This window comes from Cynocephalus volans, chromosome 13 (genome assembly GCF_027409185.1).
Source record: "Cynocephalus volans isolate mCynVol1 chromosome 13, mCynVol1.pri, whole genome shotgun sequence".
Lineage (NCBI taxonomy): Eukaryota > Metazoa > Chordata > Mammalia > Dermoptera > Cynocephalidae > Cynocephalus > Cynocephalus volans.
The window spans coordinates 73,338,031-73,356,335 of NC_084472.1; the positions used below are offsets into that span (position 1 = coordinate 73,338,031).

The 18,305-nt window shown below is 47.9% G+C and overlaps 1 protein-coding gene across 5 annotated transcripts in view; it reads left to right on the forward strand.

Annotated features, from left to right (window-relative positions):
• CTDP1 (CTD phosphatase subunit 1) overlaps positions 1-18,305 on the forward strand; it is a 90,696-nt gene that overhangs the window by 13,826 nt on the left and 58,565 nt on the right. For 4 of the 5 annotated variants that reach the window (XM_063076984.1, XM_063076985.1, XM_063076987.1 and 1 more), the window contains exons 2-9: positions 3,449-3,532; positions 4,047-4,140; positions 6,291-6,419; positions 9,615-9,765; positions 11,122-11,212; positions 12,990-13,156; positions 14,376-15,401; positions 17,802-17,943. In XM_063076984.1, coding sequence (XP_062933054.1) covers positions 3,449-3,532; positions 4,047-4,140; positions 6,291-6,419; positions 9,615-9,765; positions 11,122-11,212; positions 12,990-13,156; positions 14,376-15,401; positions 17,802-17,943 — 1,884 coding nt within the window. The remainder of the gene's footprint in view (positions 1-3,448; positions 3,533-4,046; positions 4,141-6,290; positions 6,420-9,614; positions 9,766-11,121; positions 11,213-12,989; positions 13,157-14,375; positions 15,402-17,801; positions 17,944-18,305) is intronic. The other variant, XM_063076988.1, reaches the window with a different exon arrangement.

Sequence of the window (18,305 nt, forward strand, 5' to 3'; positions counted from 1 at the left end):
CCGAACGCTAGTCCTTCGTGGGAGTGCGGCTTCCAGCAAGTATCTTCTCCCTGTCTGCAGCTTGTCTTTCCAACCTCACGGGGTCTTTCCAGAGCAAGCGTTTCTAATTTTGGTGAGGTGTGTTTCATCGATTTTACCTTTAGGTACATCATCTGCTTTGAGTTAATTATTTGTGTGAGGTGTGAGATTGTCAGGGCTCTTTTTCTGCCTGTAGATGGCTGATTGCTCCAGCACCGTTTGTAGGAAAGACTATCCTCCTCCACTGACTTGCTTCACAAAAACCTCTTGGGCATATCTGTGAGGTTCCATCTATCTATACAGGTCTCTCCCTCCACCAGTACCACAGTCTGATTGCTGCAGCTCTGTAGAGAGTCTTGAAATCAGGGACAGTGATTCCTCTTATTTTATTCTTTTTCAGAATCATTTTATCTGTTCTAGGGCCGGTGCCTTTTCATCTAAACTTTAGAGCAGGCTTGCCTGTGCCTATGAAAGCCTTGCTGGAGTTTTGATAGGATTTGTGTTAAACCTGTAGATCGATTTGGAGAACTGACATCTTTCGTGTTGAGTCTTCCAGTCCATGAATGCTATATGTGTCTCCTGTTATTTAGAGCTTTGGTTCCCTGCATCACTGTTTTAGATATTCAGCATGTACATTCTGTGTGTGTTTTGTTAGTTTTATATCTAAGTATCTCATTACCTTTGGAATGAGTGGTACTGTTTGTTTAAATTTTGATCTTCGTGTGTTCACTGTTAGTATACAGGAATGCTATTAATTTTTGTGTGTTCATTTTGTGTCTTGCAACCTAGCTGCACTTGTTAGAGTTTGTCTTTTGTAGGTTCTTCGGGATTTTCTACATAGACAGTCGTGTCATCTGCAAATAGGGAGAGGTTTGTTTCTTCCTTTCTAGTTGGTCTCCCTTACTGAACTGGCTCTAGCTGGGTGAGTGTCTGGGGAGTGGACTTCCTTGCAAATTCCTGACCTTAGGGGAGGGCTTCGGTATTTCATCCCAAGTGTGTGCAGCTGTGGGCTTTCCATAGGTGCTCTTTGTCAGATGGAGGTAGTGCCCTTGGGTTCCCAGTTGGCTCAGAATTTTGTCACGAATCCAGAGATACAGCCCTGTAGTGTTCTCTTCTGGCCATACTCTCTTTGGCTTTTGCGTCCAGTCAGCACCAACTTTACAAAGCAAGCAGGCAACTGGGAGCTCGTTCTGGTCCTTCCCACGCCCGCTCTTTGCACTTGCTATGGCCATGGTCTCGTTAAATGGTATTTGTGCTTTTTTAGAATTCTGACTTTAAATAAATAAATGTTTGTTTATTTTCCGTGTTTTATCTTTGAAGTGTTTTTATACTTCCCCTTCTACTTGCAGATCCTAATTCCAACCTCCGCTGGAGTGTTTCATTTTGTGTTAAGTCTGGTTGTGTGGGCAGAATAGTTGCAGAACTTGACTGTAAAGTATTTTGATAAGATTAAAGAAATCATACTTGTCACCTTAAAATGGTCAACACATTTTTTAGAGACAAAACATCACCACTGTGTCATCAAGTTTTTAAAAAACCTGATACATAAAAATTTAGATTCTTATTGCTTCAAAGAAGTGGTTTTGCATGTTTCTGAGAATTGTGGATTTCAGCATTCTGGACAGAGTTCCTTCTGTTAAATGATTTTTAAATGACCTGTTTTCTCCTGTTTCTTGTTCCTACCCGATCTGGGCCCCTGTCGCCTGGCCAGGCTCCTCACCTTGGGTGTGGCTGGGTTTCCTCCTGAGGGGCTCATTGGAGGTGTCAGGAGCACAGCCTCTTCTCCATGCCACATGGCGGTGGTGTCTCCTCTGGCACCTGGTTGCTGGAGCGTGGGCAGAATCCAGCCTTGTGGGTCCTGAGGTTGGTGAGAGCAGGGCTGCAGAGGCGGCCTGGTCGCTTCTGTCCCTGCTTGGGCTGGTGCAGGGTCAGGAGTAGGGTTGCTGGGAGGGATCCAGTGGGAACTCAGATGCTGGACTCTGACCGTTGTGCACCCAGCTTGGCTGCACTCCTCCTGTCCCTGGTGGGTGCTGGAGCACCTCTGAGTGCCCTGCTTCCACTTGAGGCCCCGCCTCAGCCCGCCTTCCCACCCTGCTGATTGCCCTGGCTGATGGGCACATACCCATCCTGTTCCCTCACAGGGAAGAGCTCCCTTCCACCCCCTTCCAGGTCTCTCCTGCTGCGGCAGGAGCCTCCTGCTAGCCCTCCATTGAAGAGAGACTGCACACAGGGAGCCCTGTGCTCTGAACTCAGACCCAGTCTACAGGGAAACCACACACAGGGAGCTGTGATTTTCAGCGTGTGGCATTCCAGTGATGGTGGGTGTGGCGGAGTGGCCTCTGCATTGTCCTCATGGTGTCATCCTGCTGCCTGACTTCCGGCCCTGCCCTCTCTCCCCCTTTACTGTCTTTGAGGTGCTCTGTGGGTCAGCTGATTCTGCCCTGGCAGGGACATGTGCATTGCCTGCCCATGCAATGGGCAGTGTCCTGGAGGTCAGGGGACACTGGTCCCAGCAGAGTGCTCTGGTGTGCACGCCCCCTCCACGATGGGATGGCAGAAGGTCTCTGCTGTGCAGTGGCATTGAAGTACTGGGAAGGAGGTTGTGCAGAGGGGAGCAGGACAGATGCAGTGGCTGGTTTTCTGGAAGGTGGCCGTGGCTCTAGAGAGCGTGTCCCCCTCCTGCCTTGAGGAGTCCCCTCAGCCCCTGTTGTGGGGTCCATAGCCCTGGGGGTCAGCAAGACCTTCTGGGCGCCGGCTGGCGGTGGTCTCAGGCATGCGCCTGTGAGCTCTGACTTTGCAGCTCTGAGATTCATCTGCCCTAAACCCTCCTTCTGTGGCTACTGCTGGATGGCCCGTGTTTGGGCAGAGAAAGAAAAATAGTTTCTGTGCTCATGTTGAAATTAGGAATATTGTAATAATTCTGTCTGAAAAATTTAGATGAATCCTAGCCTCTCTCTATACTGGGAATAACATATGAGAGGATAATTTTATTATTTTAGGGGATTATGCTAACTTGTTACCATATTAAGTTAACAAAGCTTTAGTTTTTATAAATTTTTTATCAGAAATGTAAGGATCACATACAAATAAATATTAAAATATTTATTTTGAGACAGTTTTTATGTTAGTAAGTTTCCTTAGTTTTTTTTTTTTTTTTTAGCTTTTCCGCTAAAGCAGAGGACTGTTTTGTTTTGTCATACATGAGAAAGACCCGCAGGTGAGAAGTCCCTTAGTTTTACAGACAAAGAAATGCAGCCCTGGAGAGTAACCTGCCTGAAACTGTACACGAGTCAGTGTAGGATTGGTACAAGAACGCAGGATTTTTATTCTACTCAAGTGCTTGTTCTAGCACAGAATGATGAACCAAGAGATTTAAAAGTGTTCTTCTTCCCTTTGTAGTTTGTAATTGTTTTCATCTGGTCTTTTATAGAACAGTTCTGGTGAGACTAGAAGGATGCAGCCACCCCGTTGTCATGAAAGGCTTGTGTGCTGAGTGCGGCCAGGACCTGACCCAGTAAGTAGCGCTCGGCAGCAAGAACGCAGCGCCACTTGGAGTATGGCGAGAGTTGATGTGAGGGCGCAGAGGGAGCAGCTGGTTAGCCCCGACCTCAAACAGCATGTGTCCCCTTCCCTTCAGCCATACACAGGTCACAATAGCTTCCTTAGAAGGTAGTCCTTTTTGTGTTTATTCTTTAATGTTAATGCTGCTCTCTGGTGTGGTGAGAAGGCGCTAGAGGGCTGGGTTTGTTTTCTTATCTCTGGCTGTGAGGACTGAAGACCCATCATATCTGGAGGGGCCCCTCCCTCGCAGTCCTGCCTCTCCCATACTCTGGGCTAATTCACCACTGGTACCCCCTGGTGACTCCCGTGTGTCAGCTTAGCAGTGTGGGTTGTTGCTGGTGTACTGAGAGTGCAGTGCAGTGTGTGTCAGTTAAAACACAGGTTGATGCCCTGTCACTTGCAGTTAAAAGTGCTGTGTGCAGCACGTGGGGAGTGTCTGTCTCAGCCCGTCTCACTTGCTTCCACAGGCTGCAGAGTAAGAATGGACAGCAGCAAGTGCCGCTGTCCACCGCGACTGTGTCCATGGTGCACAGCGTGCCAGAGCTGATGGTGAGCTCCGAGGTGAGTCCGCAACATGGCGCAGAGTCAGAGCATCTGAGGAGACTGTGTGTTTCACGGAGGGACAGTTGGAGAGAGTAGTGATGTGTTATCATCATTATTTCTGTAGTGACCGCTCATCAGACAGATAATTTATGTGCAGTGTCCCTGGAACTCTGGATGTCGCCCTCCTGAAGCACTGACAGCTGCACTTCTTTCTGTTTTCTTTTTTTTCTTCATGAACAAGTATATCTGCACAAGCCAAGAGGCACCCACAGCTCCATTACTCGCCAGGCGAGGACCTTCCTGGGTGCTGCTGGTGCAGCTGGGAACAGACGGCCTCAGTCTGGGTTCCCCTCGAGCCATGTTCTAGCAGGGTGGGATGTGACAGACAACAGCATGGAGCTCGGGGCGATTGGGCTGCCAAGGACGTGTGGGGGGCAAGCGGAGTGAGGAGCTCGGGAGACCAGCAGGGTGGCGATTGGCAAAGGAGGTGGTGCTTTGTTGGCGTCCAGGAGCCCATGTTATTCTTGGTGTTGATGGCAAGCCATACTGCATGGAGAGCAGGTGGACCAGGAGACAGGTGGGGGATCCCAGGTGGCATTTGTGGTGCCACTGGCAGGAGAGCAATGGAGTGGACGTGGACTGCAGGGAGCAGAGTATTTGTGTGCACCGCAGATGGAAGCAAGCACATGGGACTGAGGAGGGGACCATCTGAAAGAATGGCTTTCACCTCTGCTGCTACTTATGTACAGTTGACCCTCCATATCAGGGGTTCTCTAACTGTGGATTCGACCAACTGTGGATCGCAGCTATTTGGGAAAAAAATAAGAATAAAAAGTCACACAAATAAAAAACCAATACAGTGTGACAACTATTTACATGGTATTTACATTGTATTAGGTATTGTTTATTAGTAATCTAAAGATAGTTTAAAGCAGAAGGGAGGGTGTGCATAGGTTAAATGCAAGTACAGCGCCATTCTCTGTAAGAGACTTGAGTGTCCATGGATTTTGGTATTCGCAGGGGGTCCTGGAACCAGTACCCCAAGAACCTACTCTTTTTCAAGAGTCATGTGAGTCTCCATTGGTCAGAGGCACTGACGTCTCATTGTTTTCATAGCTCAGGGCTCTTTGCCACCACTTTGTTTTGCTTTATACCTGGGCATTGGAGTGCTGGAGCATTTTCACAGTTAGGTAAAAAACTGGTTTCTTAGTTGTAAGACTGCTTCAGGGCTGTCTGTCTTTGTAAGTAGGCAGAACATTGTTCAGTATTATGATTGTATTGGATCTGTGCTTCTCAGGGATGTTGACCAACTCTAGCTTATTTCTCTGGAAACAACAAAATGCCAGACATGCGATTCTGGCTTTTCCAAATTACTGAACTTTGAACAGATGCAAACGTGTGTGTAAAACAAAACTGGGAAGTTTGGGGATGAAAAGAGAAAGAAGCCTCCCCTGTTGTTCCTGCTATAGCAGAGTAGCTGTTGGCCTCGGTGCATGGTCCCTTTTGGGAACAAACCCAGCAGAAGTCCCCCGTCCAGCCTCACAAGGACCAGGAGTCTGTCTGTGAAAAACTGAGTGCCGGTTCGCTTTTGAGTGTTTGCTTTAATTCCTGTTGTGCCCTAGGATGTGAGGGCAGCCAGGGCGTTTTCTGAGGAGAGTCCTGTCTCAGCCCCATGTGCAGGGGGCTGAGCCTGGGAGGGTCTGAGTACAGAGTCCTCATCCACCTTTGCCCCGTGCCCCCCATGTCTTGTGATTGCATTCTCTCCTATCTCTGTTGATTCTGCAGTTCACTTTTATTAAATTGCTCCATAACATCCAACTGGATTTTTATAGAAACAACCACTTTCTTTTCATCCTCCATTATCATTGGTTTATATATTTAACTAAACTTCAGAATTATGGTCACAGTTCAGGCTGCCATCAATAGGTTTGGACCAGACAGAGCCAGCTCTTGGTAAGCATGCAGCAAGGCCAGTGGGGGCAGCCCATGTGCACAGCTGGTTGATGTCATGGTGTTCTCAGCACACAGTGGAGGCCCACAGTGCACAGGCGGGGGGGGGGTGTTAAGAACATATCAGAATCCTTTTGTTTTTCTTAATAAAATTTAGTTTTATTTTGGAACTAAACATACTTCGTTTGCCGTTTTTCTCTTTTTCTTTTTAACTTCAGCAAGCTGAGCAGCTAGGACGAGAAGACCAGCAGCGACTGCATCGGGACAGAAAGCTGGTGCTTATGGTCGACCTGGACCAGACGTTGATTCACACGACAGAGCAGCACTGCCCGCAGATGTCCAACAAGGTAAGCAGTGTCAGCAGATGCTCGGGAGGGCATCCCCAAAGCCACAGATGCCTCAGTGCCTGCAGATGTACATTGTCTTGTTTTCTTACTGTTTTCCATAGGTCAGCCTGGATTTGGGAAATAGACCACTTAGCCATAGACTTGGCCTCTTTATCTGTGGCTTGGTGGCCTGGGCTGTTTTATGAGAGCCACAGTCTCGGGTTGATATCTGCTCTGCTCTGTCTGGCCCCATCAGGAGGCACTGTGGGCATGTGTGCACCTGCTGGTGCTTGCAGACTTTGTATGCAGGTCCGTGCGTGTGTGTGTCAGGCAGAGAGTATAAGGATTCAGAGACCTGAGAGGACACTGCAGTGGACGGCATGGAGAGCTTCAGTAGAGGAGGGTCTTGGTGGGAGGATGCATTGATTTTGGATGCCTCTGTGTTGCTGGGATGTTCAGGGTGGGTGGGTACCTGGGTCTGTACTTGAGAGGTGAATTCCCCAGGGAAAGCATGGTGAGCAATGAAGGGGCAAGGACGGAGCCCGATTTGGGTGTGCATAAGCCTTTCTCCACACTTCCACTGTTTTCTCAGGACGGAGCTAGGCAAGTTGAATTTCCAGAGCTGAAGGCTGTTACTGCCCATTACAATTGGCTGGCCCAAAGGCCTGTACCCCGCATGCTGTCCTGAGCAAGGGCTGCCTCCGCAACACCAAGGATAGTTTTTTTAAAAAATGTTTGCTCCACAACAGATAGTATGTGGACTCTTATTTTAGATGTTGGGTTTTCAGAGTCTGTTGATCTTATCAGTTCCTAAAGATTACTGAGCACAGCGTGAAGGTATTGATAGGGCCTTGCAGGCAGGTGTTCTCTGACACAGGAGGACGGAACCCCTGTGGTGGTGGCCAGCCCTAGGAGTGGGCTTCATTGTCCAGGGGCTGCTGCAGGGCCGGGTGTCCCTCGCAGCTGAACCACTGGGGGTATAACCGTAACGTGGGAGGTTTGGTGAAATCAAATTAATGACAACTACATATAATTAAAGTTTTGTTACAAACTTCATGTGAAATAAGTTTGGTCATTTAATTTTGGCTTATTAAGTAAACTAGGTGGTGCAAATATGATCTGCACAGATCCCTTAGGTGGCAAAATCACTTCTTTAACTTACACTGCCAGTAGTACGGGGGTGAGGAGTGTGAATTTCTTTCATGGCTGGAATTCAGTCCTGTCACCCATGGCACAGGCTGTGTTTTTAGTTGTATTCGTCGTGTTTGTCTATCATGGGATCTTATGTAGGAATAACTATATTCTTTTGTGTGATATAAGCTGCTACTAAATGTTCTGATTGTTTCATTTGTACCAACTACTCTACTTAAATGTTTCGAAGGGTACCAGGACATCATGAAAATACTTTGAACACATCTGTACCTGCATATACTGCTGTTGCTATTTCTGGCTTTTATTGTGCCTTTGAAGTGGGGCATTTTAAGTTAGTTTTATAAGACAGTTTGGACCAGTTATAATAAGCCTGTTTCTCACTTGTGTGGTCTGGAAGGTGAAGCATAGGGTGGTTTAATATTAGTAGCGTCTGGTGCACCCTGCACTCTGCACCCAGAGTGGAGCTCTGAGGGGCCTGGGAGCATAATTGCAGGGCTCAGGAGCACCGCCCACATGCCAGCCAGCTGCACCTGCCCACGCCCAGACACCTGCTGGCGACACGTGGGAAGACACATTTAATTCTTCATTGTGGAGATCCAGACTTGTATCTTTAAGGAAGTTTAAAGATGCAACTACTGGGCTTTTTCCTGTTGGGTAGAAAGTTGTTACTAAAATTTCACCCTTCTAAATCTTTTAACAGGACAGCTCTATGGGGGGCGGGGGGGGTGGTTGACTAATTTAGAGCTAGTAAAAATTTAACTGGGCCTAAGTCACTTACCTTTTTTTTTTTTTTAAAGTCATTAAGAATAAATATTTTTACTGAGAAAATTAATGATAAACAGGATTAAAAGGATCAAAGTTTAACTTCCTAAGGAAAGCAAATTGGTATTACTAATTTCATCTCTCTGTTAAAGATGAATTAGAACACTGTTTCAGCTTTTGTGTTATATTTGTAAAATTAACAAAGCTGTATCTTAACCCAAGTCATAGATGATCTTATCTGGGAATGTTTGGTTTATCTTCATCCATGACTCAGAAAAACATTGTCATAATGTGGCTCTGCTACTTGACAAATACTAGAATTTGAAGAAACAGGGACATAAATGACAGTGCTTAGAAATCCTTGTTTCTTGATTTGTATGTATAAGAGAGTCAGGAAAATGTGAGACTCCACGACATCATTATAACCCTTTTAGTAAAGCCCCTGTAACCAGGCAGTTCTAGGTAGTTCTCAGGGGTAATTATTGTTGCCATAGGTGGTTATCAAAGTCATAGGTAGTTACCAGGGGTCTTCATTATAGTTATCATAAATATAGTCATAGGTAATCGGGGATGGTTATTGTAGTCATTATGGGTTGTTAACATAAATAATTATAGTTATACTTATAGGTAGTTATCAGAGGTAGTTATAGGTAGTTATAAATAGTTACAGGTATCATAGGTGGTTGTCATAGTTATAGGTAGTTATCTTGGGTAGTTATCATGGTTATTGGGGTAGTTAATTGTAGTTACCAGAGGTAGTTATTGTTGTCATGAGTAGTAATAAGTAGTTATGGATTTGGTAGTTGTGGGTAGTTATCATAGTTACTGTGAGTAGCTATTGTAGTTATCAGGGATAGTTAGCATAGGTAGTTATTGTAGGTAGTTATAATTATCAGGGGGTAGTTAGCATAGTTATCAGAGGTACTTATAGGTAGTTATTGTAGTATAATTATCATGCATACTTAGTTATTAGGAGTAGTTATTGTAGGTAGTTATAGTTATCAGGGGTGGTTAGCATAGGTAGTTATTGTAGGTGGTTATCATAGTTATCACGGATAGTTGGCATCGTTGTCAGAGTCAGTCTTCAGGACACTCCCATCATAGGGATGGCTGTGCTCGCTCCTGTGCAGGGTGTGTGGAAGGCATGTGGCTGCCATGACTGACCCCCAGGAGGCTCAGATACCGTCCTCCTCTGCAGGACAGCCCACACTGTCCTTGGGACTCCTGTTCTGGGGCGCAGGTTGGGAGTGCTGCCTGGGCTCTCTCCATGGCCTCTTTTGACGGTTGGGCTGTTCTTTGCAGGGCATCTTCCACTTCCAGCTGGGCCGGGGCGAGCCCATGCTGCACACCCGCTTGCGTCCTCACTGTAAGGACTTCTTGGAGAAGATCGCCAAATTGTACGAGCTGCACGTCTTCACTTTTGGCAGCCGGCTGTACGCGCACACCATTGCAGGTCAGTTCACCATAGCAGAGTTGAGCAGTGTTTGGAACTTAAATACATTAATATGTGGACAGCAGGTTTTACGTGTTCATTGTTGTCAGTGATGTTTTCTTAAAGATGAAGAAGTGCTCCCTGAAACTCAGTTTCAGTCTCAGTGTTGGCAGTTGTGCAGGGGGTGGGTAGGTAACATAATTCTGCCATCGTGGCCTGAGGGGTAGGGTGTTGTCGCCCTGGCCAGGTATGTATTACATAGGCCACTTTGGAAGCTTGTCAGGGCCACAGCTATGTGGAAAGACAGAAACTTTTTATATCAATATACACTTGTTTGTTTGCACTTAATGCTGTCACTGCAGACAAAGGATGGGCCTCTCTTACCTGTAAGTGAGCTCCCTAGTGACCTAGCATACAGCGTTTGCATGTGCTCTCTTGGTAGGGACCTTGAGTTTCTGTGCTGGCTACCCTCTTCAGTGTGTGGGCATAGAAATCCTTGTACCAGGCAGCAGTGCCCACTGATGGCAGCCCTGGCTGGAGACTGAGTGCAAGAGACAGGACCCACCACACGTAGGGACAGAGTGGGCTCCATATTCACTGTCTGATCCATCAGTGGATGTGGCAGTGTAGCTCAGTCACAGCTCCTCAGTGTCAGTTGTAGAGATTGTTTAAGTACTGTAAAATTCAAAGGTTTTTGCAGATTGGTCTTGGTTTTTTGTGTTGATGGAGAAATGAATTTCAAATCTGTTTTCAATATGGGATGTCTTTGTAGGAAATTTTAATCATGAACATGTAAGCAGCGTATTAAATTTAATTCATCTTGTAACTAGAATTCAATGTATTTGCCTTTAATATTATAGATAGCTATTGTATGTCTTCCTGAGATACATCATTTGAAAACTAAGATAATTATGTAATAGGATAGCATTGCTGACGTTCTCAAACCAGTAAATAAATAATCTCTTGCTATGCTCTAAGTGTTTGTAATGAGGATTGTAGAAGTGATTAGGTCATGAGGGCTCAGCCATGGTTTTCTGAGCTAGAATGAACTCTGCATGCTTTACTTGTGCAAGTGTCTTCCGTAATTTTATCCCTGTACTGTAAATAAGCAGTTCAATAGCATATTACAAATCGTTTCAAGCCAATAGAACTATGGATACCTACAAACATGGTTTGTTTTTGAGAAATTCCAATTAACAATAAGAGAAAAGGAGCACTGAGTGAATGATAGTCTTAGCTGAAAAGGTGAAAGCGTTTGGTGTCGATTTACGTGTTTGTGTCTGTGATTACAAGGAAACACTGAAGGCTTCACTGTGTTCAAAGTGTGTCATAACTGCATCTCAGACCTGCAACCTGTGTCCTGTTTTCTTTTTAAAGGCTTCTTAGACCCTGAGAAGAAGCTTTTTTCTCATCGAATACTATCAAGGGACGAGTGTATTGACCCGTTTTCTAAAACAGGAAACCTTAGGTAGGTGCTGGGCTGGATTCATCATGGAGGCAGCTCACTGCCCAGTTCCCTTTCAGAAGCTGCATTTGGAGAATGAGTGATGCTTCTGTGTTTAAGGCTGTCCAGGAACTTAGCCTCAGCCACCACCTCCCAGGCTGGTCATGCCCTGCCAGCTCCTCCCAACTGCTCTTCCCTGGGCCTTTGTTTCTGCCGCAGGTGGTGGCGGTCAGCACAGATGCTATGTTAGCCAGCCAGATGACTTTCTATGTTGATTGATGCTCTGTGCCTGTTTGCTCAGCAAACCTGGCTCAGGGGATAACTCTGTTCCCTTTAGCTTTACACTTTCCTCCCTGTTCAGACACCTGTCTTGCTAAAACCTGTGGCTGGAGAGGCAGGGAGCATATGTGTGTTCCCATGATAATCCAGTGTTAAAGTCATTGGCTTTTTTCCCTCTGAGTATCCAGGGAGTGGCCAGGGCTCCTGAAGAGCCCAGGAGGATAGAGCAGCAGAGGGAAAGGGGCGGGTGTGTGGGAAACAGCATTTTGAAGGTTCTGGCTTGGCGAGACCAGTCTGTGGTCAAATGAACATTCATAACTTCACCTAACATGCAAGAGAAGCAGTGTTGCTGAGCCACTGGCTTAAGGTTTTTGTGGGGTTTTTTGACATCAGCATTGGCATCTCAGATTTATAATTTTCTTAAGGCTTGCGTGCTATTAATCCTTCTAATAATTTATAAAATCCTGAATTGAATTACCATGTCATCCATGTTTTTCCCTGTTTTCATTTCTTCCTTTACACCAGCTCTATGCCCCCATTTCACTGTCTCCTCTTAGCTTTTACAAAGGGCTACCTTCTCCCCACTCCTCCTCAAGAAGCCATTGTATGTTCTTGGAAATTTTTTGCTCACTCTATACAAGGAATTTCCCCATTTCTGCTCAGAAAGGTCCTTCGTGCCCCCTAATACCGTATCAAGTAGAGCTGCTTTTCAGGGGTGTGGATCCTAACAGGATGTGGACAGCAACAGCTTCCAGCTCGTTTTTTGGCTCATATTGGCCACTCTCAAGTAAACATTTCATTTTTAAATTTAGGGAGTCCACGCAAATTGTGAAACCAGTGCAGCTTAACATTAACTAGAGGAGACTCTGAGGGCATTTACTTCAAAAGCAGACCTAGACCTTGTGCTAGTTAGTGTCGGCATGAACAGGTTGGTGCAGGCAAAAGACAAGGAGATATAGTGTTAGTGATTTATTAGGGGGAAATCTACTTGAAAACAAGAATGTCAGAGTTGAATGGGGGCACACTCGATTAGGCCCAGGTGATGGGCACGTGGGTTGCATAGACACGGCTGTGGGACCACGTAGGAAATTCTGCACAAGTGAGCGGGTCTGCTCCAAGGCAGCCAACTCTGGCCGTAGGGCTGTAGGTCAAGTCATACTGGAACGCGGCTGCCCCCATTCCCGTGTCCCTGTGGCCTACAGTATATTATATTAATAATAGTAACATGAGTAAAATATTTACCATCTGTCCCTTTAAGGAAAAGTTTGCTGACTCCTTTTTTAAAGAGAATTAGAAACAGTGGAGAAATGTATAACTATTTTAATGTTACTTTCTCTGTAAATATTCAGAGTTTGAATAAGAGCTAACCAAAAGCCCTTTAGTATAGTTTGCATCTATTTCTGATTAATCTGCTATCTGCTAGTTACAAACAGATTAGAATCCTAAATTGTTATCCTTAGCAAAATGAAAGCTCATTACAACTTTTAATTATTTTCTATATATTGTACATTTTCACTTATAGAAATCTCTTTCCTTGTGGAGACTCAATGGTTTGCATAATTGATGACCGAGAAGATGTCTGGAAGTTTGCCCCTAACCTGATAACCGTGAAGAAGTATGTGTACTTCCAGGGCACAGGTGATGTGAATGCTCCCCCTGGGTCCCGGGAATCTCAGATGAGAAGGAGAGGTGGGTGGCCTCCTTCCTAATCCTTTAAAAAGAAATAATTAGCTTTTTGCTTTATTGTTTATATCTTATTTCTTATCTCTGTTTTGTCTGTTATAAATTCAGGATTCACTTTATTTGTTTTTCATTTATATTTCAATAGATATAGAGATTATTGGGCTTATTTATGTAATACTAAAAAAAAGCAAGACACTATTTGGTTTCAGTTTTGGTTTTTTAAAAAAATAGCATTAACCTAAACATTTTTACAATCGAGTAAAGACTGAAGAATGCTGTTTAAATAAAAAGAAAGGGGGAAACGGAAAAAAAAGAAAAAAAATTTTTAAAAAGAATGTTGTTTGACTTAATATGGTTGAGCCTTGAACAACACGGAAGTTAGGGCACTGATTGACCGCACAATCAAATCCACGTGTGACTTGTGATCCCCTCAGCACTGAACTATTTAACTACTGATAGCTTACTGTTAGGCAGGCTGCTTAACTGTTTGGTTAGCTATGGCATGCATCTATGACACACCTAACCAAAAATTTTCCAGTATACTTATTGAAAAAAAATCTGCATATTTGTGGACCTGCGCAGTTCAAACCATGTTGTTCAGGGTCAGCTGTGCATCTGAATACTGACATTCATCCCAGTTTTCCTTAAGCAGACATGACACTGGGAATTTGGCTGCAGCATCTCTGGAGAGCACACTTGTGGGATGTGGTGGCCACATCTGTAAGAGCTGTCCTCGGTTCACAGGACCTGTCTGTGGCCACAGTCTGTCTTAAGGAAACTCGAAGTTTTGGTTTTAGGTGTTACTGATGATCTTTAGTTTTTAAATAAAATATTTTGAGGCAGTTAGTTACTACTGTAGTCACTAAAGTAGAACTTAGGGTCAAGGCCAGAGAAAATGGAACAGCAGTCATTCTTGGGGCAGGTTGGAGGGGGGGGTCCCTGACTGTGTCTCCAGCAGGATTTGGTGAGCTACGGCCCACAGGCTGAGCCTGCATCCTGTGAGCTCAGGGTGTTTTCTGCATTTTTGAAGTGTTGTAAAAGTACAGGAACCACATGTGGCCCAAACCTAAAATATTCACTATCTGGCTTTTTACAGCAAAAGTTTGCAAAGGCCTGGCCTAGAGGGTGGTGAAATTCAAGCGGTCTTGGAGAGGTGTGCTGCTTTGATTTTGAGAGTTATGGAGTGGTGAATAATGGTAACTCTCCCTTTTGTATGCCTGTTCAGTAAACCATTCTCCCAAAGGTGCTGAAGTCTCACAACAAGCCCTGCCTGTTAAAGACCCTGAGGAAGGGAGACATGTTCCTGGCCTGGAGCAGAGTAACGGCCTTGGGAAACCTGTGCGGGAACTGAACGGAGGCGAGGCTGTGCCGGTGGCTCCTCCCCAGTGGGACTTGCTCCGCCCTGGTGAGGCCACCGAGACAGATGTCTGGTCCCCCACACAGGGCCCCCCTGCCAACTGCCCTGGCAGCCATGAGCCAGCAGAAGCCCCTGATACCCCAGAGTCTTGTGGACAGGGTGGCCGGATGCCTCGGGGCACCCTGCACACAGACTTGGATTTCGACTTGTCCAGTGACAGCGAGAGCAACAGCGAGTCAGAGGGTCGCAAGCCCTCCTTCCCCACGGCCTCGGACAGGGAACATGAGGGGAAGAGGGGCCAGAAAAAGCCCAAGGCCACCCAGGACGGAGGGAGAACACTGCTGCAGGGAGGCCCTGCTGACATGGGTAGTGGGAAACCCACAGGGGCCAGTCAGGACACGGGGCCTGACCCGGACATGCCAGAGGAGGGCGGGCGGGACAGCCCCTGCAGCTTGGGCCACGGCTGCACCGACAGGAAGGAGGCCGAGACGGAGTCGCAGAACAGCGAGCAGTCGGGCATCACCGCAGGCGAGTCCCTGGACCAGAGCGTGGAGGAGGAAGAGGTGGAGGAGGACACGGATGACGATGACCACCTGATCCACCTTGAGGAGATCCTCGTGCGCGTGCATACCGACTACTACGCGAAATACGACAGATACCTCAGCAAGGAGGTCGAGGAGGCTCCAGACATACGGAAAATCGTGCCGGAACTCAAGAGCAAAGTGTTGGCGGACGTTGCCATCATATTCAGTGGGCTGCACCCAACAAACTTCCCCATAGAGAAGACCCGGGAGCATTATCATGCCTCGGCCCTTGGGGCAAAGATCCTCACGCAGCTGGTGCTGGACCCAGATGCCTCCGACAAGGCCACCCACCTGATCGCCGCACGGGCAGGTGAGTGCACCAGGCCCCCTCCTGCCTGTCCTGTCGCTGTTTGGGTGGAAGTGCTCACAGGATGCGTGCATCTGGGGGCTGCTTGTGGTTGTACACTTGAAGTCAGCATTGCCTTGCCATTTATTTCATGTGGAGTTTTAAGAAACATTTTCCAGTATTGTTACCTTTTAAGAATAGACGGGTGATGACATTTTGGGGAAATTCTAATCTGCTTTCATGTTTGCCTCTTTGTGCGCTCTCACGTGTGCATATTATGCACGGTGTCTTGGGCTACTGAACTGTCACCTGGGTGTGCTGTGCATCAAGGTGGAGCTTCTCCCAGGGTGAGGTTTGCCTGTGGGGACAGAAGTGGTGATGGCAGGGATGAGAGGAGCCAATGTAGCAGGCGCAGGGTTGCCTAACCCTCTGGGTTAGAAAAGTAAATGTGAGACTTCAGCTGGAGCAGACAGACTGCAGGGTAATTACCGTGGCTGTGGAAGTGGGAGATGTGGATGTTGTCTCTTTGCAGAGGGTAAAGTCTACCTTGTGCGTCCTCTCTCATGTCCGAGACCTCGGCCGAATAAAACAGAGTCCTTCAGTTTTAGGGCCAATCCTGAAGGAAGGCTTAGGCCCAGTTGCTTAAAAAAACCAAATACCTAATTACTTTCTAGCAGTGCTCCTTGCGAGCAGATCGATTTTTCCGATAAGGACTGCCTGAGCACTGTAGGTTCTGCTTGTCCCATTGCAGTTTCTCCCGTGACTGCCTTTATCACCCGAGGGCTTCCAGGTGCTTGGCACCCCCTCCAGAGTGCAGGAGGCTCCGTGAAGGCTTGGTGGAGGTGTCATTAGACTCTGTAGTTCCTGCTGAAACATACATGCTTGGTAGCGTGTGTGAGTATGGGTAAGCAGAAGGTCCCATCTCACTGACATCCCGCAAGACCCTCGCTAGGAAGTCAGCAGCAGCCTTCCATGGGGCCAGCGGATCCTCCATCCCAAGAGAGAATGAAGCCTTCAGGCCCTCACAGGCAGTGGGCACCTCTCTCCTGAACCTCACACACGGCTGGTCTGGTGTGCATGGCCCTGCCTCGTGTGGAGCCTGGACCCGGACCTTCCCCTCGCCACCTCCCTGGTTCCGAGGCTCCTTCCCTTGTGGGCACAGCTTGAGGCAGCCACAGCAGCAGCTCATGCTTCCCTTTTGCTTTCATGGTTGTGATTGTGCGTGAGCCTCTCAGACGTGGTGGGCCAGACAGCCATGGTCCTCTTCTTACTGTGAGGGGGCTTTGTCTTCAGAAATGACTCTCCTAAGGACACAGCTCACAGGGTGCTCGGCAGCAGTGTTGTGTCGTGCTGTGCCGGGCACCTCGTTTTCATTCTCCACGCACTGCCTTCTTGACTCCTGACTTCCATACCTTTCCCGAACTCTCAGGTTTGGCAGAGGACCCTGACCCACAGCTGCTTACCCCTGGTCTAGGAGATGGTGTGGCCAGTTGGGGACCGGGTCATGGTGGGTGGAGCTGGGTGTCATGGTGGTAAGGGGGCATTGTGGAGGCTTCTGAGGGGTGATGGAAGGTCCTGGGAGGATGTGTTGCAGGAGAACAGCTGGAGTCAGGGAGGCTGAGGCGGGCACTGACAGCCCAGGCGTGCTCAGGCAGCTGCAGGGTGGGGGCATGGGAGGAAGAGAAGGGGGCTTAGAGGATGTGGCTGAAGGGACCCCAGGGTCTATGGCTATGGAACGATTCCATGAAGAGGAGGTCGAGAAGGGAAGGAGGGTGGGTGCTGGGCTGTGCAGCATGTCCGTTCATGGAGTGGTGGTGAGTTGGTTGCTGTGCTGGGGCCTGTGAGGTCCTGGCCTCTGTGAGCTTCACTGCCTTTGGGATCATGGGAAGTATACTGTGTACCATCGTAAACAGCAGCAACAGCTGCTTTGAAGGAATGCAGGCACGTGAGCACACAGGGCTGCACCTGGAACCTAAGCCGTGAGTGGTGGGGGTTGGGGTCAAGAAGCCTCGGGGCCAGGGGGGTTGGAGGCGAAAGTGGCAGAGGCAGGGGGTCCCTCATGGGGGTGAGGATGGGGCAGGGTCTGGTGGGACATGGGTTGTACAGCACAGGTGTGGGTTCTGGAAGCCTGTGGTCCTATGCATGGTGGCCCTGGGTGGGTGGGGTGGCAGAGCTAGAGAGGGGGCAAGCCACAGCTCTGGCTGAGCAGGATTGACAGGCCCTGCTGAAGATGGGGCGGGGGTGTGGCTCAGGGTCCAGATGGCGTGTGGTGGGAAGAAGTCATAGAGCTGTGAAGCTGTACGTTTGAGGTCCTGGCGTGGTTGTTTAAATCCAGAAATTGTACTAGTGGAGTAGGAGACGCGCCCTGCTCCTCAGGGCCCCTCCCTGGCATCCCTGTTCCTGACATGCGTGGTCTCCCCTCAGGCACGGAGAAGGTGCGCCAGGCACTGGAGTGCGGGCACCTGCACGTGGTGAACCCCGACTGGCTGTGGAGCTGCCTGGAGCGCTGGGACAGGGTGGAGGAGCAGCTTTTCCCACTCAAGGACGACTGCGCCAAAATGCAGAGGTGAGGTGAACCCTGGAGCACAGAGCACGCGCCAGCCTTCACGACAGCCCCAGCACAAGTCCCTGGTCTCTATTCACAGATGGGAGCAGATGTGCAGGGGTGGGGCGTGGGCCTGGAGGCTGCAGCGCTCCCGAGGAGAGGGGTCCCTTCCTGTACACTCGCCTCCACCTGTCCTTCAGCAATGTGACCACTGACCTCCAGGTTCTCCAGATACTGTTAACTCACTTAAAAAGCACGTGTGTAACCATCAATGTCTAAAAAAGAAGTGAATAAAAAAGAAGGGAAACAGCTTTTCTGCTTGTTGGAATACAACACAGCTCCTAGTAGTAACTCTTCTTTTGCATGTGTTTCCTCAGGGCTGG